General features: G+C 35.1%; 1 protein-coding gene across 4 annotated transcripts in view; it reads right to left on the reverse strand.

The window, feature by feature from the left end:
- Positions 1-27,747, reverse strand: part of LOC136830680 (tyrosine-protein kinase transmembrane receptor Ror2-like) — a 719,079-nt gene that overhangs the window by 282,873 nt on the left and 408,459 nt on the right. For all 4 annotated transcript variants that reach the window (XM_067090362.1, XM_067090360.1, XM_067090361.1 and 1 more), the window contains exon 4: positions 23,525-23,665. In XM_067090362.1, the coding sequence (XP_066946463.1) occupies positions 23,525-23,665 (141 nt within the window). The remainder of the gene's footprint in view (positions 1-23,524; positions 23,666-27,747) is intronic.

A 27,747-nucleotide genomic window follows, 5' to 3' on the forward strand; every position in this document is an offset into this window, starting at 1 on the left:
GTTTCACCCCGATATCACGAGAAGGAAAAATCCCAAGACAAACTACTTACTGGGGAATGCAAATACGGGTCTCCAGTAGTCATAATACAGTATACATTGAGTTATACAACACTCCCATGGAATATTAATCAGCCGACATTACTGATAACGTTATTACGAGCCTTCGTACTGACTCTGGGATAAAATCGTTCTTGGTACATTCCCGGAGCGCAATTATTCTAGATAATGGCGTTCTTAGAAGGTAATGAATAATAAACAGTAACCGAGTTGACAGTAATATCAATTACCCCCGGTAATGTCAACAGGGGCTCCTTAATAACCGTCTGTAATATTCATCTGGTATTTAATTTCTATTACGCTCGCACCAATTTCCTAGACTTCGGTCAACAATGTAATCGTACGCGTATTATACGTACTTCGTCGTCACGATACAGGTACGTAACGTACAAGCGAGAGACCGTGGCAATGCGGTTTCTAGGAAAGGCCAAAAGGAACACGGAATATCACAGAGACAACACGAATTTGAAGGTTCTGCGCATGCGCACTGAAAGAGATAGCCTGAGCTATTTGATGTTTAGTAAAGTTTTAAAGCCTTTCCCTATTTCTTCACTACAAAAATGAACTCTCCACCATCCTTCCTTGTTCCCGTGATTCATAAGTTACTTAAAAATCTTCTAAAATTTAGGTATACGATTTAAATGAGATTAATACACCATTTTTTCAATTCCTACGCTTTTAAAATACAAGCCAATAAACTTGACACCAACAGTTATATGTCTTGTATATTTCATTACAGAATGAATGCAGCAATAACTTGGCACCTTACCCAAGAAGAATAATGGTAAAGAAAAGAAATTAGTAATAAAAGCATATAAACATCAGTTCCTTGAAAATTATGTAAGATATCCATGTCATTGTCACAAATGATTTACAAAAAAAGGAAAAACGGCCATTAAAAACAAAGGAACCAAACATTAATGAAAAATAAACACATCTATAAATGACATGAAAAAAGGAAAAAAAAAATATGTAAACGTATAAAAAATGATAAAAATTCGTCACAATCAAAAGAGCATAAAGGCTATCCAGGAAACCGGAAATTATATATATCTGAAACCACAATCCAGAAAAACAGAATTCAGGTTTAAAGAAGATTAAAATAGGCGAAGTAACAGAGATAAACGATGGAGTAAAAATGAAAAAAGCCAAAGGAAAATTGTTGAAAATCATTTTTAAAAAGTTGAATCCTGAATGAATGACTTCTACTAAAAACTGATATCGATGTAGAAGATAACTAGAATTTTTTTATTTAAAAAGTATAAATAAATGTTTCTTAGAAATAAAATTAAATATGCAGTAAATATTTGGTAAAAAAAAAAGATAGAATACCTGTTAAAGGAAACTGAAAAAGCAAAGAGATATACATATATACATACATTACATATATATATGTATATAATTATACATATATATAATATATATATATATATATTTACAGAGAGAGAGAAAGAGAGAATCACATCACATCACGCATACATATATATAAAAATCCGTAAAACCCACTTACAAAAACACACACACACACAGAATCCTACTCACAGCACATAACACACACACACACGCACACATACACACGCACATCGAAAAGGGTATAACTGGTGCATGCAGAAGCACCCAATACAAATACGCACATACACACACACAGAACCGTTCCCCCTCGAGAGAATTGTTTTAGAAACGCAGATCAAGCTTGTTATTTGGGAGGGGAGGAGTTCGCTAACGCCTGGAATGGATCCCGCTAACTCGCGGTATTTATGCTACACTTACACGGCCCTAATGAGACGCAGATTGCAGGCACAACACTGGCTATTTCCTGCTTTCACACGCACGCACGCACACACACATACACACAAGGGGAGGGAGAGGGCGAACGGGGTAATAAATAGTTGGTACATTCGCAGAGTGAAACGTTTATTGAGTGACTTTATTCTCTATCCCTTCCTGTGTACCTCTCATCAGTGCATTCATACGCACACACATACACATACACACATATATATATATATATACATATACACCTAGAAGTGGGAAAAGATGTAGATAAAGAAGAACAGATACACAAATACATACATATATATATATATATATTTATTTATAGATAGATATAGATATAGATATATATATATATATATATATATATATATATATATACTGGGGTCAATTGTTTACCTGGGAGCTAGTAGAGTGCAGTGGATCGTAACCAGGAATTATTGTGATGTGTAGGATATATATATATATACATATATATATACATATATATATATATATATATATATATATATATATATATATATATATATATATGTGAGAGAGAGAGAGAGAGAGAGAGAGAGAGAGAGAGAGAGAGAGAGAGAGAGAGAATAAAGAATAGAATACAAAACACCTCCCATCCTTCCCCTTCCAAAGAAGACCAGAGAACCTTGAGAGAGAGAGAGAGAGAGAGAGAGAGAGAGAGAGAGAGAGAGAGAGAGAGAGAGAGAGAGAGAGAGAGAAAATAAAGAATAGAATACAAAACACCTCCCATCCTTCCCCTTCCAAACAAGACCAGAGAACCTTGAGAGAGAGAGAGAGAGAGAGAGAGAGAGAGAGAGAGACGGAAGAGAAGAGGCCATCACATAAACATCATCGCCCTTTTGGCAACCGAGAGAGGAATGACGGCACCGTATTCTTACTGTCCTTCTATGGAGCGATAAGACCCGAAATACGGCCGCCCGAGGAGGGGATAATTTAGGAAGACACTGCACCCAGGCGACGAGAGAGAGAGAGAGAGGGGGGAGGGGAACGGGGAAGGGGAAGAGAGAAAATGGGAAGAAAGGAGGAGGAAAGGAAATGGGAGGGGGAAAGAACAAGGTAAGAAGGGAGTGGGGGAAGTGAAATGGGGGAAAGGGAAGTGTAAAACGGGAAGGGAAGGGTGAAGGGAGGGGAAGGGGGAGGGGGAGAGAGAAGGGAGAGGAGAACGAAAAGGAGAAGACGGAGAATAATGGAGAAAATGAATGCATAAGTCGAAGGGAGATGGAGAACAAGAGGAAACGGACAAAGCGAATTTAGGAGGAGGAGGAGGAGGAGGAGGAGGAGGAGGAGGACATGGATGATGCGAGTAATCTATTTACTTCCAACTTGAACTTACGTCACAAAACCAGTCAGGAACCGAGAGAGAGAGAGAGAGAGAGAGAGAGAGAGAGAGAGAGAGAGAGACGTGTATCACAACAGCCATAATTGAGCCTTTAAAACTCCCATCATCTTGCAGCGGAGACTTTTCAAAGGTGGACATCAGCCAATCTCCGCCGATAGATTCGGGAAGAAAAGGCAATTTACGGGACGCTAACCCTATTCACAAGAGTCGTCCCCCCCTTTTTTTTCTCCCTTTTTCCCTCCAGGGTATTTTTCCTTCCTCCCGTTTTTCAACCGTCAATCTTTTCTTCCATTTTTCTTTGTGCTGACTTCCTTACATTTCACTCAGTGTTTAATTTGACCGTCTCTCCAATTCTAACTAAAAAGTTTATTTCTTTTTTATAATCGGTTCTCGTATATTCGAGGATTTATCATTCTCGTGTTTTTCAATCAGCAAGTTCTTCCCTTTCCATTTTTGGTATATTTTATTTTATTCTATATTCCTAACCTTTCAGTCACGGTGGCAAGACGAACTTATAACTATAACATGACTGAAGATGACCATCGTTCTAATTCCAATAAAAAAGATATTTTTTTTTCCTAAGTGGTTCTTATGTATTCAAGGATTATCATCATTTCGTTGTATTTTCCAATCAATAAAATCTTCCTATTCCTCTCTTATATTCTTTAAAAGTCTCTCCTTTCCATTTTTGATATTTCATATTTGATTTTCTTTTATATTTCTAACCTTCCCATTATTTATATTTTATTTCTTTATTTTCTTTCATATTTCTACCCTTTCACAATTCGCAATTTTAGCGGCAAAACAAAACAGCCAATTTAAACACAAAATATTATCTACCACACGAACCAAACGTTTCCTGCACAAACAAAGAACGCCGACACTTGGCGAACATTTCACAAACAAACAACCATGAACGGCAAACAAACAGGGGACAAACTAACAACCCCCCCACCCCCTCAAAAGTTACGTAAATGGCCCGAACAAACAAAAGGAGAAAATATAAAAGAGTCTCGAAGTCTGGTCGAAATATACCTGAGGGGGCTGAAGACAAAAAAAAAAAAAGAAAAAGCTCATGAAAATAACGTTTTCTGATGAGTCATGGTCACACACACACTGTTATAGGGGCGAGGGAAGGATTGATGGGTATTGCGTGGTACCCTGAGAGAGAGAGAGAGAGAGAGAGAGAGAGAGAGAGAGAGAGAGAGAGAGAGTTTAAATAATTCATGTTTAAATTCTTCCTTGTTAAGCGCGTACCTGCAAAATGAGAGAGAGAGAGAGAGAGAGAGAGAGAGAGAGAGAGAGAGAGAGAGAGAGAGAGAGAGAGAGAGAGAATGTTTTTATTTTAACTTAAATATTTGATAGATAATTATCTCAAACAACAGTAAACTTCACAAAAACACTAATAAACTGATTTAAAAAAACATTCACGTCCATTATTTAATTCCGTAAAGACACAAATCTCACAAACGACATAACACACTGAATACCCATCTCTCAACAAGGGCACATTTACACCGAACACCTTGACGCTTAAACAATGCCCCTTAATAACACGGGATCACGTTTCAGTGGCCCCCTGAATTCCCCAGCTAATCCAGGACAATCTTCAAGACGCCAGACGGCGATTGTAACTTCCCTCGGGAGTAACTTTGCAAGGTGTTGAGTCCTCGACAATGCTGGGAGTACCTTGCGACTAAGCAACTGCAGGGTAGTGGTTAAATAAATAGCTGGATGTTCGCAACAGCAGGTAAGATTATTAGTTTTATCTGCGTACTTATTTAAATTATTCAGAAGCAAAGATGTTATTCTTTTTGTTGTTTCACTTTTCGTTTTCGTTCTCGCACTGACTTGGCTAAATAATAATAATAATAATAATAATAATAATAATAATAATAATAATAATAATAATAATAATAATAATAATAATAATAATAATAATTATTATTATTATTATTATTATTATCATTATTATTATTAAAATAGTTTAACCCGACCACTGAGCTGACTATCAGCTTTCACAGGGCTGGCAGTAATAATAATAATAATAATAATAATAATAATAATAATAATAATAATAATAATAATAATAAGTGATGATGATGATGATCATGATGAGGGTAATAATAACCATATTACCAATACGAATATAAATGAAAATCACAACAAAAGCAGCACCAACAATAATAATAATAATAATAATAATAATAATAATAATAACGAGGATGATGATGATGGTTATAGTTTAACAGTCATATTAACAATAATAATAACAACTAACAATTAAAACAAAAGCAGCAGCAATAATAATAATAATAAATAATAATAATAATAATAATAATAATAATAATAATAATAATACTAACGACAAACAAAAACAAACGTTTAAATACCCACATCCACCAAACATGGTAACCAAAAATCAAAATAGACAAAAAAAAAAAAAAAAACTACCAACAACTCATTACAGCGTCATACAATTTCCCTTCCAGGTCTTCGTAACAATATCTCCTCTCTCTCTCTCTCTCCTCATGGAAACATATATAAAACACCGTTCCACCGTCTTCCCGTCCCTTGTTTAAAGGAATATTTCTCCCCGAAAATGAGTTGTAGATCACTGGTCCGGGTAGTCGTTAAAGGTGGAGAGAAAGGACGATCTCATAAGAGCGCGCACGCACGCACGCACACACACACACACACACAACGCCTCGCTAAATCATCTCGCAAGCTATAAATTTTTACAAGGGAAATATGGCGAAAGGTTTTTCCTGGGAACAAGAGACTTTGCAATGTTTTTGTTTTTTATTTTTGTCTCGTTTTCGACGTGGAAATGGAATTTCTTGAAAGGAAGATACGCGCCATTAACATTGATCTATATATCTATCTATCTATTATATATATATATATATATATATATATATATATATATATATATATATATATATATATATTAGGCTATTAACAGAGCCTCGATGGCTATATATATAATCCCGCAAGCCGGCTGATATAGGCAGACACTTTGCTATCCGTGTATATCCCGGGATTATATATGTAATCAACGGATAGGTTTGCTTAAAAAAAGCAAATGGATGTTACAGACTTAACAATGCCACTTTTAAAAACATAACAAACATCTCACACTGACAATTTACGGTTTAAATCGACCTAATCAAAATAGTTACAAACTCTGAAGTCTAATTCAATACTCATTTATCATGTATCTTCTAAATCTTGTCCAGTATTCTGTATACATACAACATTCCCTACTTTCAGATAACACTCTTCCTGTGCCAGGATTTTATTTATTTATATATTTATTTATTTATTTCTCTCCTACACTACGTCATCATATTGTTCATGATATTTATATCTCGCTTGAAAGTCCGCTTGCGAAACCAAGTTGCACGTTCTATTGCGAAGCCTGCTTGCGCAAACATCAAGAGCAGTAGTGTTCAATGGAACCATTCATTTATATATACACTCCAGATAGATAGATAGATAGATAGACAGAAGTTTACAGACCACAACATATACAGTTATCAAAACTACAAGTTCTTGAATATGGTCCAACAAAAGGACATATACGTATATCTTTAGAATCCAAAACAAATCTAACCCAGAACACTTGAAACCATATTATATAATATAATCAGCATTTTAATTTTCTTACAAATAAAACTTTAAAAGCAGCTAAATAAACGAAAACCTTCTAACCATTTAGGCAGGACCTCAACTACTGCTTTTTCACGAATCAAAATAAAGTAATGCATCTCCTACCGCATTTCCGTACACACACAGCTTCTTTTCTATCAGTACTAAAGAGGTTGTACCGTAAACTCGATCAGCCAAGAACAACCTCCTTCCAGTGCAAAGTCAATAAAAAAAATTGTGTAGACTTCGACAACATTCCCTGAGGTCCCTTTCAACTATACGAAGTGGACCCGAGGGGATGTTTGAAGATTCCACTTCAGACTCTCTCTCTCTCTCTCTCTCTCTCTCTCTCTCTCTCTCTCTCTCTCTCTCTCTCTCTCTCTCTCTCTCTCCGGTGAAATCTCGCATAGGAGATGTACAGAGATTTACAGCAGAGTGATTTTTGGTTTTTACGTGAGCTAAGATGTAATTCTGATAAGAAGTATTGGGGCCAGTTTACAACTTTTTTTTTGAGGCAAAGGGTTAAAATTATTAAAATTATTTTAAAACATAGTTTCCTTGTTTTAAAAAGTAAAGATTTATTAGACATTGTGTCAAGTTCGAAAAAAATATATATACATACAACTAAGTACGTACATGTATATGCATATGTATATATATTACTGTATATATGTGTTGTATAGGTATGTATATATGTATGTATACAATATAAATGTATATATATATATATATGTGTGTAGATAATATATATTTATATATAATTATATATATATATATATATATATATATATATATATATATATACATATATATATATATATACATATATACATATATATATATATATATACATACATATACATATATATATATATATATATATATATATATATATATATATATATATATATATATATATATATATATAGTTTGCCGCTTTATGTATATCTATACACACGAAATACAAATAAAAATACACACACGATACTGTCCATTTCAAGCTGAAAGAAAACATACAAACCTAAACCACTCGACGCGGCACGATTACAAGAAAAGGCAGCCATCCTTCCATTTTGTGATTACAACTTAAAAAAAAAATAAATAAAAACCTTGCCTGAACAAAAGAGCCTCGCAGGGAAGAACAAAAGCCTCCTACAACAACAACAACAACAACAACAACAACCGGACTGTGTGTGTTTGTGTATGATCCTTAGGCCTATAGAGCCTACGGAGCCGACGACATCTCTCAGTGATGAAAATAAAAGAAGAAAGAAAAATTCCGTGTACGTTCCATTGTGTCCTGTATAGTCCTACTACGATCCTGTGATTAGGCAAGAGGCCGGTCACATCCCTTTGAGAGGAGGAAGAGGAGGAGTCCTTTGACTTCTGTGTGTGTGTGTGTGTGTATTGTATGTATATATATATGTATGTATATATATATATATATATGTATGTGTATATATATATATATATATATATATATATATATATATATATATATATATATATATATATATATATATATATGGCTTTTATAGAATAAGTAAACTCTGAGAGAGAGAAAGAGAGAGAGAGAGAGATACAAGATTCTATTTATTTACATTTATTTTATTTTATTTATTTTTATTTTATCATTTATTTATCTTTTTATTTTTTATTTGCCTAAACTACAGACAGGGAGTACATCATTTTTTTACCATTCTTTTCTATCTCCATTCCCGTAGAGTGGACCACTATTTTAGGACATGGCTTGATTGATTCGTGGCTTTAAAACTGGCGTCACAACTGGGACATGGCTTCATGCTGAATATATATATATATATATATATATATATATATATATATATATATATATATATATATATATATATATATATATATATATATATATATATATATTATATATATTCATATATATAAATATATATATATATATATATATATATATATATATATATATATTCATATATATAAATATACATTTATATTACTTTATATTCTATATAAAAATATTTATTTCTCTCCAGTTAAAAATATTTTCTCATTCTTCTTATCTCCATTCCGTAACGACGAGAGGAAACATATCTCAAAAATATATCTCAAAATTATGTCGCAGTCTCGAGAGATAGAGGAGAAAGGGGAATATACTTCAAAATTCTGCGGCCGCATGAAAGAATTCCCCCAGACCTAATATAGTACCACTCTGCAGCTCATTATCATAATACAAAACATTTTAGATAACGTTATCGTACTTTGAATGACGGAAGACATAGGGGAGCCCGTCACTCAGGCCTCGGGGGAGCCGTAAATATCATACGAGAGAGAGAGAGAGAGAGAGAGAGAGAGAGAGAGAGAGAGAGAGAGAGAGAGAGAGAGAGAGAGAGAGAGAGAGAGAGAGAGAGAGATATGGGTAGGGGTTAACATTATATAACAATCGAAACAGATTTCAAGATTTTTTAGTTTTAATGCTAGATGAAAATATGAGAAAGACAAACTTTGAGAGAGAGAGAGAGAGAGAGAGAGAGAGAGAGAGAGAGAGAGAGAGAGAGAGAGAGAGAGAGAGAGAGAGAGAGAGAGAGAAAATTAGGGGTGGGAGCTTTAACATTATATAACAATCAAAACAGATTTCAAGATTTTTTTAGTTTTTTAATGCGAGATGAAAACATGAGAAAGACAAACTGAGAGAGAGAGAGAGAGAGAGAGAGAGAGAGAGAGAGAGAGAGAGAGAGAGAGAGAGAGATAAGGGGGTGGAGTTGAACATTATATAACAATCGAAATGGATTTAAAGATTTTTTTAGTTTCTTAATGCGAGATGAAAACATGAGAGAGAGAGAGAGAGAGAGAGAGAGAGAGAGAGAGAGAGAGAGAGAGAGAGAGAGAGAGAGAGAGAGAGAATGGGGATTTAATATTACTGAACTTATCTTCACTTTTTAAATGAACCATGAGACAGGCTTACAGGAGAGAGAGAGAGAGAGAGAGAGAGAGAGAGAGAGAGAGAGAGAGAGAGAGAGAGAGAGAGAGAGAGAGAGAGAGAATAGGGATTTAATATTACCGAACTTATCTTCAGGTTTTTAAGTAAAACATGAGACAAGCTTCCAGAGAGAGAATTCAACATTACTGAACAATCGTAATAGATACGATAACTAACTTTTAATTTTCAATATAAGGAGATGATTGCAACGAACATCTGTTCATTAAATAAGTCTGCCACATCAATTTGTATTTATAGTTCCAGCATAAATAACAGCAAGAAAAACTTAAAAGATTACAGAGAATAGTAAGAGGAAAAAGAAATATCAATTAACAGATATTTCTGCTATCAATTCCGACCAGACGCCATGCCCAAGATCAACCAAAATTTCTTTTACAAACAAGTTTTCAATTCAAATTATATTTTACAAATAAGCTTTCAATTCAAACATCTTTTATAAATAAGCTTTCAATTCAAACATCTTTTACAAACAAGCTTTCAATTCAAACATCTTTTACAAACAAGCTTTCAATTCAAAATCTTTTACAAATAAGCTTTTAGTTCAAATATCTTATACAAATAAGTTTTCAATTCAAAATCTTTTAAAAATTAGCTTTCAATTCAAACATCTTTTACAAACAAGCTTTCAATTCAAAATCTTTTACAAATAAACTTTCAATTCAAACACTTTTACAAATGAGCTTTCAATTCAAACATCTTTTACAAACAAGCTTTCAATTCAAAATCTTTTACAAATAAACTTTCAATTCAAACACCTTTTACAGATAAGCTTTCAATTCAAACATCTTTTACAAACAAGCTTTCAATTCAAACACCTTTTATAAAGAAGCTTTCAACCCCTTAGGGGAGTAGTGCAGTCAGTGCACCTCACGCGGTGCACTGTAGGCATTACTTAAGGTTCTTTGCAGCGTCCCTTCGTCCCCTAGCTGCAACCCCTTTCATTCCTTTAACTGTACCTCCGCTCATATTCTCTTTCTCCCATCTTCCTTTCCACCCTGTTCTAACAATTGCGAGGTTTTCCTCCTGTTACACCTCTCAAACCTAACTAACTGTCAATTTCCGCTTCATCGCTGAACGACCTGATAGGTCCCAGTGCTTGGCCTTTGGCCTAAAGCTTTCAATCACGAATCACTGACGCGCGCCAAGATTTAATAAAACGAGACAGAATTATGATCCTTTCACAAAACGCCGGACACAAATCCGAATGGATATTGCAAAAGACCAATATGAATATCGTTCTGAACGCGCATATTCCACCAATTGCCGTCTGATCCGAACTGATAACGCGGGGATTACGGGAAAGAATTACGGCGTCGTAAAGATTACGATTGTCTCGAGCGCTTACGAGACGCGGGATCTTTCCTCGTTAAAATTAATGAGAACTTCAGCTATTCCGCAGTTCTCTCCTGGGAGCCCAGGCAAATTTGAAAGTCCGTGAATTTATAAAGGGGTAAAAAAGACTTAAGACTCGCTATTCCAACATTTTTAAGACTGCAGCGAATGATATGATATCAATTCCGACTTTGGTTAAGAGGGAAGAATTAATTCAAAATTTTTATGTCACTCAGGATCCTCCTTCAGAAACGGAAATGAGCAGAGAAACATAAAACGAAAATTATGCACGAACGAAAGAAGAATTATTTTATTACATTAAACTTTCAATAAAACGCACGTTGAAATCTGCAGTACATTCCTGACAGTTTCCAAAATAAAAAAAAAATAATCATGAAATCAGCGATACATTCCTGACAGCTTCCAAATAAAAAAAATCATGAGTCAGTAAGCAATCCATGCAAGAAAACATTTTGCTTATTAGATTTAGAAAAAAATTTCGATTACTTGTTTAAGAAGTTAAAAAAAATTCATCTATTCTCCCTTTCAAGAAAAAAGAATAAAAAAAACATGAAAATAAATTAGTTTATTTGATGGAACTCTGTCATCAGACACCTGGCTCACTTCGACTAAAGTAAAAGTATAATATGCAGTGAGCATTGCTCCAAGCCGTTGCATTAAAAAATAGTACCATAATACACGAGAAGTACATAACAAATTCTAAACATTTTAAACCATTTTTTTTATTCCTCTGAACCCTAATTGCTAACTAAGGGTCCCATTTAGTCAATCCTAAAATCTCACTCAATTACTGTGAGGAATTTTCATCCTCTAAAAAAGAAAAAAAAACTCGACCTTGTAAACAAAAGACTCTTGTACTAATGGAACTCGAGAGTCATTAACCAAAACCCCCCCCTCTCTCTCTCTCTCTCTCTCTCTCTCTCTCTCTCTCTCTCTCTCAAGCTGCATAGTCCATTAACGAGCATTTGTCTGACGAATGTACTTTCTGGGGGTCCTTTAAACTTCCACAAATGTTCGCTTCCGGAAAAATTGAAGGGAGAAAAGTAGACAAATGAATATGTAGTGCTAAACAATGATGTCATTCGTAACACTGCAGACTAACTCCGCCGGGAAAGTCTCGTACTGAAATCATATCTCACTCCGTACAGTAGCGAGTTTTAAGTCTTTATGATGAAATTATCGTTATAGATATAACATTAAATTTACCATAGGGACTATGAGACGGGAACTCAACCAAAAGAAGGATATGATACAATTTGAATCGATGGTGCTGAAGTTACCTGTCTACTTAAAAACGACTCTTCCTCCAAACTTGTTATCTATAAGGAAACATTTATTTTTAGAAAAATGAGCGAGGCGAATCTGATAGGTTACCTTGAGAGGCATAAATTAATATATACCTGTCCTAGCAGTCTCTGTGTACATATTTCAAGTTGCCGAATACAGTCCAAACAGTTTCGAGGTAACTGCCCAAACAGTTTCTGAGATCCTGTCTCGTCAACTGTCCCGTGAACCCAGGGAAAGCAGTTTCCAAGTACCTGTCTTAACAGATTCTGGGTACTTGTCCTAGTAATTCTCTGTTACCAGTCCAGGCAATTTCAGGATAAATATTCCTATAGTTTCTCGTCTCTCAGTCTAAGCAACCTGGGGTACCTCTGCCAAACGTTCCGGTGTCCCTAACTTGAAAAATAATAATTTCGTCAACAATCAGAAACAATAATTAATACATAATCGTAATCACACAATAATGCAGGCAGTAAATATAGAATTCCTGCCATGAAGTATTTTGTTGGCAAGAAAAGTAACAAGAATGTGGTCTTAAGATTATTAGCAAAAAAAAAAAAAAAAAACTTTCATATTTTGTTGAAAAGAAAGTAACAATAACGTGGTCTTAAGATTAATAGCAACCCCCTCAAAAAAAAAAAAAAAAAAACTGTTTCATATTTAAAAGCATCCTACCACCTTCCAGATTCAATTCCTACTGGCGAGCAGAACATACAAACATATAGCGGTGAAAAAACCTCACTAAGTAACAGACAAAATAAAATCCTCAAACCCAGAAAGATAAGCAGTGATTTACCGCAGAAATCATCCCTCCGTCTCCCATATTGACTCATTACGCTTGATACTAAAGAAATGAATAAATAAAACGAAAGGGAAAACGGATGATAAAAATACAGAGACATGAATCACAAAACGCAGGGGAATACAAATACAGTGACGAGAGAAGAGGGGAAAAACCGTGAACGCAAACAGTGACATAAGAGGGGAATAGAAGGTGAATTAAAAATACTGACGTGAAGGAAAACACGAAGAATAAAAAAATAAGCATAAACACAAATGAGGGGGAAAATACAACAAAAGGGAAGCCAATAGTCAAATGTAGGAAAATAATACGTGAAAATACAGACAGATATTTTCTGGTAAACTAACAGTTCTTCCATTGCATTGCACAGGGCATTGGTCATTACATACTATCACTAGCTATTTCCCATAATCACCCAATCCCAAAATATGAACACTCTGGACAGCATATTACCACTAGCTATTTCTCATAATCACCCAATCCCAAAATATGAACACTCTGGACAGCATATTACCACTCACCAATCCCAAAATATAGCTATTTCTCATAATCACCCAATCCCAAATATGAACACTCTGGACAGCATATTACCACTAGCTATTTCTCATAATCACCCAATCCCAAAATATGAACACTCAGAACAGCATATACCACTAGCTATTTCTCATAATCACCCAATCCCAAAATATGAACACTCTGGACAGCATATTACCACTAGCTAATCCTCATCATCACCCAATCCCAAAATATGAATACCCTGGACAGCATATTACCACTAGCTATTTCTCATAATCACCCAATCCCAAAATATGAACACTCTGGACAGCATATTACCACTAGCTATTTCTCATAATCACCCAATCCCAAAATATGAACACTCTGGACAGCACATTACCACTAGCTATTTCTCATAATCACCCAATCCAAAAATATGAACACTCTGAACAGCACATTACCACTAGCTACTTCTCATAATCACCCAATCCCAAAATATGAATACCCTGGACAGCATATTACCACTAGCTACTTCTCATAATCACCCAATCCCAAAATATGAACACTCTGGACAGCATATTACCACTAGTTATTTCTCATAATCACCCAATCTCAAAATATGAATACCCTCGATATAATAATCATTTGAGAATGAAACAAGGAACCACAACAAAACAAATACTGTCTTTTCTCTCTATTTCTGCACCTGAGGAGCGGAATATCCGTTTTTTTATATAAAAGAAAACAATAATTCATGGACACGAACTAAAGCCCGTTAAGATACTAGCAAAAGAAATGACTTGTAATCCCCACAAATCCACTTCACTTTAAACAATTAAAATAACTAAGAAGAAAGAGGATAAAAAGTGGAGAAAATTTCTATAATGGGACCAGTTACGCGCGAGAAACAACACCAGAAAATGAAACAAAACGACTACAGGAAGTGGCATCTTCCACCACCTGAAAACTCCTCAGAACAAACAACAGATGATGAAACACCTCAACAAACACAACTTCAAGCAATAAAAACCTAGAGAAGCATCAAGACTGTAAACTTTAATGCAGAGTAAAAGATGGACGAAGCAAAGGGAGTGTTGTCTTTCCAACCAGCTGCATCCTTGCAACAAACGTGTCCTAAAATTCGCTACAAAATGCTACAGGAAAAAGCATGTACTCACAAGGCCTTGATTTTTAAGAAACAGTGTATGATTATAAGTCATGACTAATGCCTGGTACTTGTGTTCATTACCTGTTCATCTTGTCGCAATAAGCACGTGAACAAACTCAAATCACAAACACCACAGACGTAAAAATATACATTGACTATGAGATAAACCAATGGAATACTAAACAAACAAGAGTGACGTAATACCCCACATCTAAAAGATTCACAAACACTTGAAATCTTCACAACAAAAACATACACAATCACATGAAATCTTCACAACAAAAACATACACAAACACCTTGAAATCTCCACAACAACAGCATACACAAACTCTCGAGATCTTCACAATAAAAACATACACAACCACTTGAAATCTTTAAAAAAATCATACACAAACACATGAATTCTTTAAAAAATCATACACAAACACTTGAATTCTTTAAAAAAAATTCACAAACACTTAAAATCTTTTAAAAATCACACACAAACACTTGAGTTCTTAAAAAAAAATAATACACAAACACTTGAAATCTTTAAAAAAAATCATACACAAACTCTTTAGTGAAAACCTAAAATCAAAACCTACCTTCTTCAGCTAAGAAAAAAAACTCGACAAGAGGAGTTTAGGAACCAAAAATGAATAAAAGTCATTTTCCTTCTACTCACACACTATTCCACTCGAGTAAAATGCGCAAAGACTTTCGGGGTAAAAATGAAGATTGACTTAATAGTCAAGTAAGTCTGAAAAGTTACAAAAAACGAGTACCGCAATAATGCATTTTATCTTAATCACGTGCCACTTTCTTTCAGGGGTAAAAAAAAAAAAAAAAAATAATTTTTCCTAAAGAAAATTAAAAGTGATGGCGGCGGGAAAAGAGCATTTTCTTTTGGTATTCGGCAAAAAGCGAAAATTTTCAGTGAAGAGTAAAATAACTTTTTTTTTTTTTTTTTTGCATACTATATGAGATTTACATTCTGGCTTCTTGCGAGGAAATGAGATAGAATTTGGGCATGTGTTAAAATAGATATATTCATGAGAGAATATATACATATATATATAAAATGTATATATAAATATATATATATATATATATATATATATATATATATATATTATATATATACAATTATATATATAAATCATACACACACACACACACATATATATATATATACAAACAAAATTACACCTTGAAGGTATCATAATGAAGACGATAATCATATCATAGTCATAACTAAAAAAAAATTTCAATATTAGAACAAGTGTAAATAATATACATCATCCAGCAATAGCAACAGCAATAATAACAGCAATACACTGTAGATGAAACAGCACCACCGCCAACGACAGCGTTCAGAAACCGCAAACCTCCACCACGTCTGAGCAATCCCACCGCAAAGAACTGCTTTCTCCACAAAGGATGCATTTGTATCTCTCCCACAATGAAATTAATTGTTGGTAGTCATAACAAAATATCTGAATAAATACACAATTAACTTATTGCTTAATTAGGCTAACAAAAAATAAAGAGAGCAAAAAAGTTATTAATGAAAGTGACAATTATGATAACACAAAAAAATAAAAATCTTCTAAGTAATAACAATACATAATTAATCTAAACCATAATAATAATAATAATAATAATAATAATAATAATAATAATAATAATAATAATAATAATAATACCAGCTAACAAAAAATAAAGAGGGCAAAAAGTTATTAATGAAAGTGACAATTAAGATAACACAAAAAAATAAAAATCTTCTAAGTAATAACAATACATAATTAATCTAACCCATAATAATAATAATAATAATAATAATAATAATAATAATAATAATAATAATAATAAATGTATCAACAAAACAAAATGAATATAGAACACCTTCACCTGAACTTTCCACAATAAAGGCGAACATCTGGAAACTTGAAAAAGAGAAAAAAAGGAAAAAAAAAAGCGAGGAGGTAGTGGGAAGCAAGGACAATATGCATCTCCAGGGACACCGCATTTTAAATCTCAACTATTTCGAGAATTTTAATTCCTGGGAACTCCATTTCGTAAATGAATTTTAGCACGTTCTACATCAAAAGGCTTTGTGTGTGTGAGAGTGTGTGTATGTGTGTGAGAGAGAGAGAGAGAGAGAGAGAGAGAGAGAGAGAGAGAGAGAGAGAGAGAGAGAGAGGCCTAATTTCTCAATTCCAACTTTATTCTTTGCTAGCCCAAACGATAAACAATGGATTACTTCATTTCTCATGTGTTCCCCAAATTCATGGGATCTTCGTGTGTGTGTGTGTGTGTGTGTGTGTGTGTGTGTGTGTGTGTGTGTGTGTGTGTGTGTGTGTAAAAGGAAGGTATTTTACTTTTCAAAGAAAATGGTAAGTTGTACTAATATTTCCTTTTCCTGTTACGAAAGTTGGTAGAACTTAATTTCTTGGTTTTTCTTTCCTTTATTCCTTAGTTTGATTTTAATCGTCTACAGAAAATACTGTATATATACAAGCTCCTTAAACGAAGATCTGGTTCCCTTCGATACTGACATCTCAGAGAGAGAGAGAGAGAGAGAGAGAGAGAGAGAGAGAGAGAGAGAGAGAGAGAGAGAGAGAGAGAGACGTTCTCTCATGCCATGACATATTTTCTACTTCATAAAACAAGAGGTCCGTGGTCCCACTACTAACCTCAGTCACCCTGTGGCAATTGCAATTGTGAATAGGATTAGAACTATTCCTATATATTCCTGTGTAAAACGGTGAACCCTTATTGCTGTCCAATCTACACTATATACGGAAGCTTTCTCCTAAGTTCTAAGTTTTGCAATTTCCGATCCTCTAATTGTACAGTACAATCTAAAATGATCCATCGCAATTTTCACTATTTCTTAAAATAACTTCACTATTGTTTCACTATTTCTGAAATACCCTTCTTCCGCCCTACAAGGAAAGTTAAACCCCCAACCCCAAATTCTTTCACCGTCAGTATCAGCTAAACTTGAATCCTTACCCAAGGATGCTTTTTTGGTAATATCGGCTGAAACGGTTCCAGTGGCTCTACAGAAGTCAAAAATACGTAAACCTTTTGCTATATAGACATAACACTGGCCCGTACAGACACTGTTCTGAAAAGCATACCTGAGCTCCAGCCCAAGTGAGTTAAAATATCAATAAGATATTGAATCGTCAAGATTTAATTAAAATGCAGTGGTCAGTGATATACATTAGTAAAAAAAGCCTTTCTTCATTTTTACTGATTTTCACATAAATTAAAAAAAGAAAGTGCCAGTTATCTTTTCAACTTCTCCATGTCTCTTAAGCCAATACAAGCACCAGCTCCTGCACTAGATACGACTTTCGACTGAAGTTAGTGCCTACGCTCATACTTTTTTCCCCTCTCTCTCTCTCTTTCTCGCTCTCCTCCTCCTCAAGGAGTAATCCCAATAATGACTCTGTCTGAAACTCGTCCTTGACGGGAGGGAAGAGGACAAGTACGAGCTGAAGAGAAGTCGAGGGGGGAAGGGGAAGGGGGAAGGTTTGTTCCGAGTTGCACAAAGGAATTCGCCAGCCAGAAAGACTATTCTCAAGCGTCAAGATATTGAAAAAAAAGGAGAAAAAATGAAAAGACATACCTACGCGCAATATATCATCCCACACAAGGATGTTCCCGTTCAATGATGTACGTGTGCCCGGAGGGAGTCAGGTCAGGGGGGATAGGGAGTTGGGGAGGGTGGGGGTGGGGGGTAGTACAAATAACAAAGGAAAGGAGCGAGAATGGAGCTATCTCGTGTTTACCTTTCCCAGCATCAACGGACGCGCTGCCAAGACTCACGGCAGGGTACAAAGCCTGTACAGGGATGATGTACAGAGAGTAGTGACACGAACGCGCCGGCTTCCCAAATGGAGCCTTTCTCTCTCTCTCTCTCTCTCTCTCTCTCTCTCTCTCTCTCTCTCTCTCTCTCTCTCTCTCTCTCTCTCTCTCTCTCTCTCTCTCTCTCTCCGTGATTCTATAATATTAAATAAGAATAAACGCAGTAACGTTAACAATGCAGAATAACAAGAAATTCAAAGTCATACCCATAAAAGTATAATCTCAATCCTTGTTTGTAATCACCTATCACTTCTTCATTTACATAGTTACATTTACAAAAATATGTTTCAGCCATTAAATCTCCCCCCTTCACACACAAAAAAAAACTACTTTAAAACGAGGTTTCGCTATTCTTTTTCCTACTTCGATAGAATCCACATGTTATCTGCCACTGATTTACACTTATAAAACTTTCATTTCACCCTAGAGAGAGAGAGAGAGAGAGAGAGAGAGAGAGAGAGAGAGAGAGAGAGAGAGAGAGAGAGAGAGTCATACTTCACACAGTGCCATCATCCCTCAAACCACAACACTACTTCAGTTCCGTTCACCTCTCTCTCTCTCTCTCTCTCTCTCTCTCTCTCTCTCTCTCTCTCTCTCTCTCTCTCTCTCTCTCTCTCTCTCTCGCATACTTTTCAGCAGCAACCTTACTTTATTAATTAAACCTCTAATGGAAACTTCCACTCTGGTTAATTGCACCTGGCCTACCTGTTGTCGGACCCAATCAACGGCCCTCCGAAAAAGGAACCGAGTTCCTCTTTTAACTTCCAACACATCAGCAGGCAAAGTAACTTCGGCACTGAAAAAGGCCCCGGGGCCAAAAACAACTTGGACTTTAAATTAGTTCTCCCCCTAAAGCCCGGCGTAGCACCTAACAGGGTGGTGGTGGCCAGCCGGGGCGAATTAGCATAAGGTGAAATGAAAATGCTTGCCGGAGGAAAATCTAAGTGTTTGCTTGGGGGAATTAAAATGCTATGTGAAGGAAAATAGGAATGTTAGTGAAGAGATATTGTAAATAGGAATGTTGGTGAAGAGATATTGTAAATAGGAATGTTAGTGAAGAGATATTGTAAATATGAATGTTAGTGAAGAGATATTGTAAATAGGAATGTTGGTGAAGAGATATTGTAAATAGGAATGTTGGTGAAGAGATATTGTAAATAGGATTGTTAGTGAAGTGACATTGCAAATAGGAATGTTAGTGAAGATTATATTGTACATAACAAAGGGAACAGTAAATGTATTTGACACTGTAACGGACTTTCAATGATACCTTGTAAGATGTCCTGAGAGAGCGAGAGAGAGAGAGAGAGATCAGTTGGAGTAAAACTGAAACGTTAAATGTAGAAAAATTACAATATTTTTGACGAAATATTTGCATAAAACGGGAATCCAGTCTAGCCAGTAAAAATATTTAATATATTGAGAGAGAGAGAGAGAGAGAGAGAGAGAGAGAGAGAGAGAGAGAGAGAGAGAGAGAGAGAGAGAGAGAGAGAGAGAGAGATTAAGGAAAATAAGCTCTTATTTCACGAAGAGCAAGATAATTCCTTAAAGTGCGCAATTTCGATCACAGGAAAAAATTATCAGGAAAACTTCACAGTAATTGAAAGGCAAGAGAGAAAGAGTGGGGCGTGCGGGATGGAGCACGAAAATAATATTGAAGAGGTGAAGTAATTGGGGAGAGGAGATTACCTGAGATAGCGCATTGGAGGTAGGGAGAATATTTGAGGAAAAGATGAGGAAAAGGGTGAACATTTGAGAAAATGAGAGAGAACTGACAAAGAAGGGTTGAGATGCTTTTCGAAGAAAAAATGAATAGGAGAAAAGGTTTAAAATAATGAAAAGTAAGTGACTGGAAAAAGTTGGATGACTACACAAAGAAAAGATAGTGAAGAGCTCAACTAATAATTCAGCTATGGAATTAATACATACTGGTGACAATTGATATAAGATTCTCACCTACATCAATCGCATTTCCAATGTATAATAATTAAGTATCTTGTCAAAAAAAAAAAAAATGGGGGGGGGGGGAGTATTTTCGAAAAAACCCTTACTAAAACGAAAATAAAATCAAGATGACGATCAGGTACCAAGAACCAACATTCCTGGATAAAAAAAAGGGCTATGGTATTAAAAAAAAAGTTGGATGAAGAGGACAGGAAAGTCGAAAAACTAAACTTGAGCACACCATGAGGTTACCATCCATTAAAAAGGGAAATATCTCACGAAAATGGAGATGACCTAAAGATGAGTTTGTGATATACAGGCATCTAAAAAAAACCCACTCCGCATAAAAAACCTGGCAACATGCCCCATTCAAAATAAATACCCGGTAACAAACTCACTGGCATTTCCAAAGGCACAAAATATCGGGTCTCGTCGTTTTCCATTATTCAACTCTGGCCGAGAACCCTCATTCATCAGGTACACATTCAATTTGAAATGTTGAGCATCACACGCGTCATCAAATTCCCTTGATGGGGTGTATTCATCACCGACGCTGCATCAGAAATGAATAGGGGGGGAAAAGTACAAATAAACCTAGAGGAAAAATTGTAGAGAGAAAAAAAAATGTCCTGTAATAGTTGGGATAGAAATGACGTGAGCAAAAATTAATTTTTCATATTTTTTTTTCAGATTTATATATATATAAATATATATATATATATATATATATATATATATATATATATATATATATATATATATATATATATATATATATATATATATGTGTGTGTGTGTGTGTGTGTGTGCGTGTGTGCATGTACTGATAATGCTTGACATACAAATTAAGTCAACTATGCAACACAATATCTGTTAAAAATGGTAAGTTTATTGTAGTACGGTTGAAAAGTACAATTCTCCCACGCAAATATTATTTTCTCATTTACAATTAGCTTCTATGGAGCGTAATAATAATAATAATAATAATAATAATAATAATAATAATAATAATAATAATAATAAGACAAGACCGCAAACTAAACACAAATAACAATTTCCTACAACGAACTTAAATACTTCACTAAATATACTTTCTGTCGAATAAAAACACGAAAGCCAACACGGCACCTCAGGTTGTTGTCATATAAAAAGTCAACAACACCCTAAAAAACACAGTACTAAATTGAACCATGCAAACACAAACACACAAACACACACACACACAATCAAAGAAACCATCCCATCCTCCCTACGCAATATTTCACACTCAACGTCGCCACTTCCACTATGAAAATAGATGAGGGCAGAGAGCAACACCCCCGTGGCAATTAACAGTCTAAATAATTTTGATGGATGAACCTCCATACCTAGGAAGCTTCAGGTGTTTTCTTCTTTTTTAATCTCGCCCCGTAAAAGGGGAGAGAGAGAGAGAGAGAGAGAGAGAGAGAGAGAGAGAGAGAGAGAGAGAGAGAGAGAGAGAGAGAGAGAGAGAGATAGCGGAGGGAAAAAACAAAAGGGTGATAAATGGAGGGGAAACGGAGAGAGAGAGAGAGAGAGAGAGAGAGAGAGAGAGAGAGAGAGAGAGAGAGAGAGAGAGTAAATCAAACAAGATCACATGTAAGAGATAAGAGATGGACAACCATACATACACAAAAAGACATGGAGATAAAGATCCCATGAAAGAGATGGACATCAATGAAAAAACCCCCTCCCCCTCTCTCTCTCTCTCTCTCTCTCTCTCTCTCTCTCTCTCTCCAACACAGCACACATTAAATGCACACCAACGGCAAAGATCAAGGGAGATGCACCGTGCATAGTGCTTTATTAATACACGAGAAACAAAAGAGATTCCTGCTATTGTTTACTTCGAGGAAACAAAAGAGGAGACGCCAGAAATAAGAGGAAAGGGAACTTACATGAAAAAGAGAATGCTCGTGTAACAGTGGCAGCGATGATATGAAAAGAACACCAATGGTCCTTCCCTGAAGGAAAATATTTTTAGGCAAAAAAGAATAGTTATCAAAAATGTACGATTAAAGAATATGAAAATCGCAAACACTTACTTTTACTTTATATATTTATATTAAACCGGGGACACAGTAATCTTACCTTTAAAAATTATTTGCTGGAATAAAACTAATTCTTCTGACAGTTACATCGAAGAGAGGCCTACTGCCTTGTCAAGTCAAATTAAGGAAACTGGTTCTTGAACAAGTCTCACAATTATTCCTCTGAATATTTATAACAGAAACAATACTTTCAACATTTTTCCTATCCAGTATTAAATTTTTCAATTTGATTTCAAACGAAATCATAACAGCAGGCATTTCCATAATACAAATTTACACTGTAGTACGGGATAAGTTTTAATAACGACCAAAACACGTTTTAATACCCAGGGAAAAATCTTAGGTACATTACTGACACACTAAACTAATAGTTATGTTATCTTCGACAATGAAGAAACAGTTAAGCCTTTTTTAAGTCTCTTACCTCAATTTACTGATCATCACAGAAGCAATTTATTTCGATAACAAATAATACAGCGGAGTGCAAAACATGGATCATAGGAAAAGAATAAAACTAAAACGTTAAAAATTAAGATAAAAAAAATAATATAAGACCACGCAACACCACCTCATTATCTCATGATAACACAAATTATTCCAAAAACATACATCAACACACAGTAAAAAAAAATGACACCCACCTTTACAATAAACAAAACACCTTGTAAAAAATGTATACAAATAAACTAAACCTCACGGATAATTCTACTCACTTGCATCTGGCTTGACGCGGCCCGTCTTTCGGGAGTGCCACACCACCCTCGGGGGAGGGTTCCCCGTGGCACTGCACCTCAGCGTAGCCGGCTGACCCAACACTACAGTGACATTAGTCGGCACTTCGGAAAACTCTGGCCCTGCAACAGAGGAACACGGAAGGGTTATTTACTGCCAAAAGTTTAAACACGAAAGACTTATCTATTGCCAAAAGTTTTAAAAGTTTCAATGTTGTGAAATACAAAAGAAATAAAATAATTTATATAAATTTGAAAAAATATGTGACAAAAGTTGAAAAAAATTAAAATCCAAAATCAAGAACAATAAACTTCCATCATAGATGTATTGTTTAAAGAAAATACTATAAGATTTCATGTATTGCGTTAAAAGTAATCAAAGAGAATTCAAAGTTTACTTAGGATATACAAACGAATCATTCCACTACAGATTCGCACTCTCTATGATATCCCACTACAGTCAATCGTATTTGCGCCCCTAGCAATTTCCACCCGCCTTAACTCAATAATCAGGCTTTCCACACTCCTTAATAAATCAAAATCTGCGCTTTACATAGGCCAAATACTTAATATATTTTGATGGAGTAACTTTCGTTCACATTACCATCGCATGAATATTCAGAGACAACCCACCCGCGAAACAAGTTAGTGAAATCCATCGCGCGTTTACCGTAGAGTTTTGGATTTTCACCGTGAGCAAGAGGAGATTGGCGTATCCGGTAGGATGCAAAACGAATATTGACTATCAGTCATCTGTGTTCGTATATGTTGAGCTGTCAGAAAATGAACCCTAAAAAGTGTGTATGTGTGTGTGGGGGTGGGGGGGGGAGGGTGGAATGAATCGTACAGTCGTAATTCTATGGTTTTTCTTTCCATTTATTACTAAAATCTACCTATTTAAATAGCAAGGTTTATCACTTCCCCAGAAGTTGGACAGACTTTCATTGCGTAAGACTTCGGTGCTATTTTTAAAGAAATCAGATTTCCCTTCTTATTCTAGTATACAATAATAAAGAATAATATAAAGGTTTCAGGCGATAATGAGAGGATGTGTGACCATATCTCGGTTTTTACCCTAATCCATATTCAAATAAAGTGGATCGGAGGTGGCACCGAGTGAGGCTAATGATCGAGTCCTTTGGGATTATAACAAAAATCCTTTCATTTGGCTAAGCTGGAATAATTTACTCAGAGCACGGGTGAACAGTGAGTTTAGATTGGAAAAAAATGCTAAGTACCGAATATACTGATTACCTGAAAAAGAAACACGATACTATTCCATTTTCCCATAATTAAATGTACATCGTTTGTCTAATTAGAATGAGAACTGCGCAAATATTACGCATTTACCATTACAAATAACTTTGAAAAAAGAAAGATACATATTATCGAGATTACCATCCAATGGTTGTGTTGAAATCACCGAACCATACACATTGATTTACATTTACCACTAAAAAGTTTGTCCATTTCGCATGGAAAATCACTCGGAAAAAGACTGAAACCAAATTTCCCGTAATCTGACAGGGTTGGCCTTACAATAATCGGGAGAATTCAAGAACTTTTACAACAAAAATCATAATCAACCTTTCATCAGCACTTCTTAAGATTATACACGAAAATGTATTTTTTCAGTAAACACTTATCTCATTTATCCTTAACAAATAAATAATGTTTTTCTGTACCGATCTTATTTTAAAGAGATTAAAATCCATAAAATGGATGAGTGAACTCAATCGACCATAATATGATCCAAATCCATAATTAAAAATACGGTCTTTCTCGTTGATGGTTTATTCCGATATAAAACTTAGAATATCATCATACTTCCACATACACACTCATTTTAAATTAAAGAGCAATACGAGGTAGAAAAAATATATAAAAAAATTTAAAAAATATCCTAACCTAACAAACTTACAAAGGCCCTAAACAAGCAAAATAGAACTTCGAAAATATTGTTGGAACTGAAAAAATACAAAACAATAAAACAAACTGCGTCTGAAAATGAAATAAACACAAAAACGTTTCAGGTTACTAAAACAATAATACTTCTTTCCATAAATAAGCTTCAGCATAAAAACTATTAACACATCACTGCTAACCAACGGGAAAAATACCTGACGGCAAACAGGTACAAGAACAATCTCCATTACCTTGTCACTGGACCACTCGCATTTATCTTCACAGGAAGAATAGCAAGAAAAGAATACACAACAAACTAAAAATGGAAAGAAGGAAATAGGAAAATAAAGAAAAATGAGTGACACAGTGGGAGGACGAGGGTAATAATGGAAGGAGGTCTAAACTAATAATAATAATAATAATAATAATAATAATAATAATAATAATAATAATAATAATAATAATGGAAAAACTTCTACAAAAATACATGAAAACAAAATAAAGTAGTCAAGTGTAAGAACAAAGAATGTTTCTAAAAAAAATAAATAAAAGTATGACATTACTGCTCAGCAAATCTACTTAATACGCTCGAGGGAGAGCGAGGGAAGGTAGATTTAGAGAGAGAGAGAGAGAGAGAGAGAGAGAGAGAGAGAGAGAGAGAGAGAGAGAGAGAGAGAGAGAGAGAGAGAAATTCTTAGGACCATTATTTCAACCTGGTGAAGGCAAGAAAGGGTATAAATTCAGGGGGGCATGAATCCACCCTCCCCTCACCCCCGCCCCCAACTCGCCCTCTTTAGGAGAGCAGCGTAAAAACCAAGATATATGAACCACTAAAATCTCCCTTGAGGAAAGGTGAGTAAAAACCCTTGACATATGAAACGCTCTGATAAAAAGGCGTGAAATTTCTCTCTCTCTCGACTTCGTCGGCAGTGCTTTAGTTTGCTCTTTCCCTTAATAAAGTCCTTGCCTTTTTTTGAGTTTGGATTAATGTTCATTCGGCATGGAAAATAAATACATGTTAATGAGATTGTAATAAAGTTTACTCCGCTAGGAAAATAATATATGCAACTGGGTTTGTAAAAAGTGATCGAAAATTCATGTTCAATCTGAAGGAAAAAATATACGCAAATGCATTTACAATAAAGTTCCCTCAGCAAGGAGACTAAATATGCGTAAATACACTAAACAATTAATAAAAGTTATCGTTTCCTTAATAAAATTCCTTTAGCATAAAAAATAAATACATGCAAATGCGTTTTAACTTTTGGTCTTTACTATATTGGAAAAAAAGTCTGTAACAAATCTCTCGTGCTTAATTTAGTCAGCATAAAAACAAATAAAAAATGCACCGAAGTTTCTTCAGCGCAAACGAGTTTTCTGTAATGTCGCTACAGCGTATAACCAAGGCCACCGAAAATAGATCTATCTTTCGGTGGTTTCGGTATAATGCTGTATGAGCGGCGGCCACTGAGACTTTAACCACGGCACGGTGGTGGCCTATCCTGTATCGTTGCTAGAAGCACGATTATGGCTAACTTTAATCTTAAATAAAATAAAAACTACTGAGACTAGAGGGCTGCAATTTGGTATGTTTGATGACTGGAGGTGGATGATCAACATACCAATTTGCAGCCCTCTATCCTCTGTAGTTTTTAAGATCTGAGGGCGGACAGAAAAAGTGTGGAGAGAAAAATGTGCGGACAGAATAAAGTGCGGACGGACAGACAAAGCCGGCACAATAGTTTTCTTCTACAGAAAACTAAAACACGCTTAACTTACGAAAACTGGATTTTGCTACAACAATAAGATTTTGGAACACCTTCCAAATTCACAGCTGAAGTCCGCTTAGTTCAAGTTAAATACTCTGATAATCAACCGTAACTCGTGTCAAGTTTTTACTTCTGCCTTCTACCAAAACGATAAAGTCCGCAGTAAACTTAATAAATTTCCTGAACTCCAATGAAGTCAGCCATGCCATAGATGATGAAAAAACACACAAAAAAAAAAAAAAACACACTCGACTATTTGAATGTAAATTCGAAAACTCGTCAGCATTTCACTGTGAAAAAGAAAGCTTAAGCCTAAAGTGCAAAGTTCACTCAATTGGAAAAGTCAAAATATCGGGAAAAACTACAAATGCTTAAAAATGGAAAAAAAATGATAGCACTGGCGAAAATGGGATTGCTGACGAAATGAAAGTACGTCGGACACGCTGGAAAAAAAACCTACTCATCCATGAATTCGGGGAGAAAAAAAAAGTGTCGGTGGTTCGTTAACTTCGCTATCAACAGGATGGGTAA

The sequence above is a fragment of the Macrobrachium rosenbergii genome, chromosome 47 (assembly GCF_040412425.1).
Source record: "Macrobrachium rosenbergii isolate ZJJX-2024 chromosome 47, ASM4041242v1, whole genome shotgun sequence".
In the NCBI taxonomy this organism is placed as follows: domain Eukaryota; kingdom Metazoa; phylum Arthropoda; class Malacostraca; order Decapoda; family Palaemonidae; genus Macrobrachium; species Macrobrachium rosenbergii.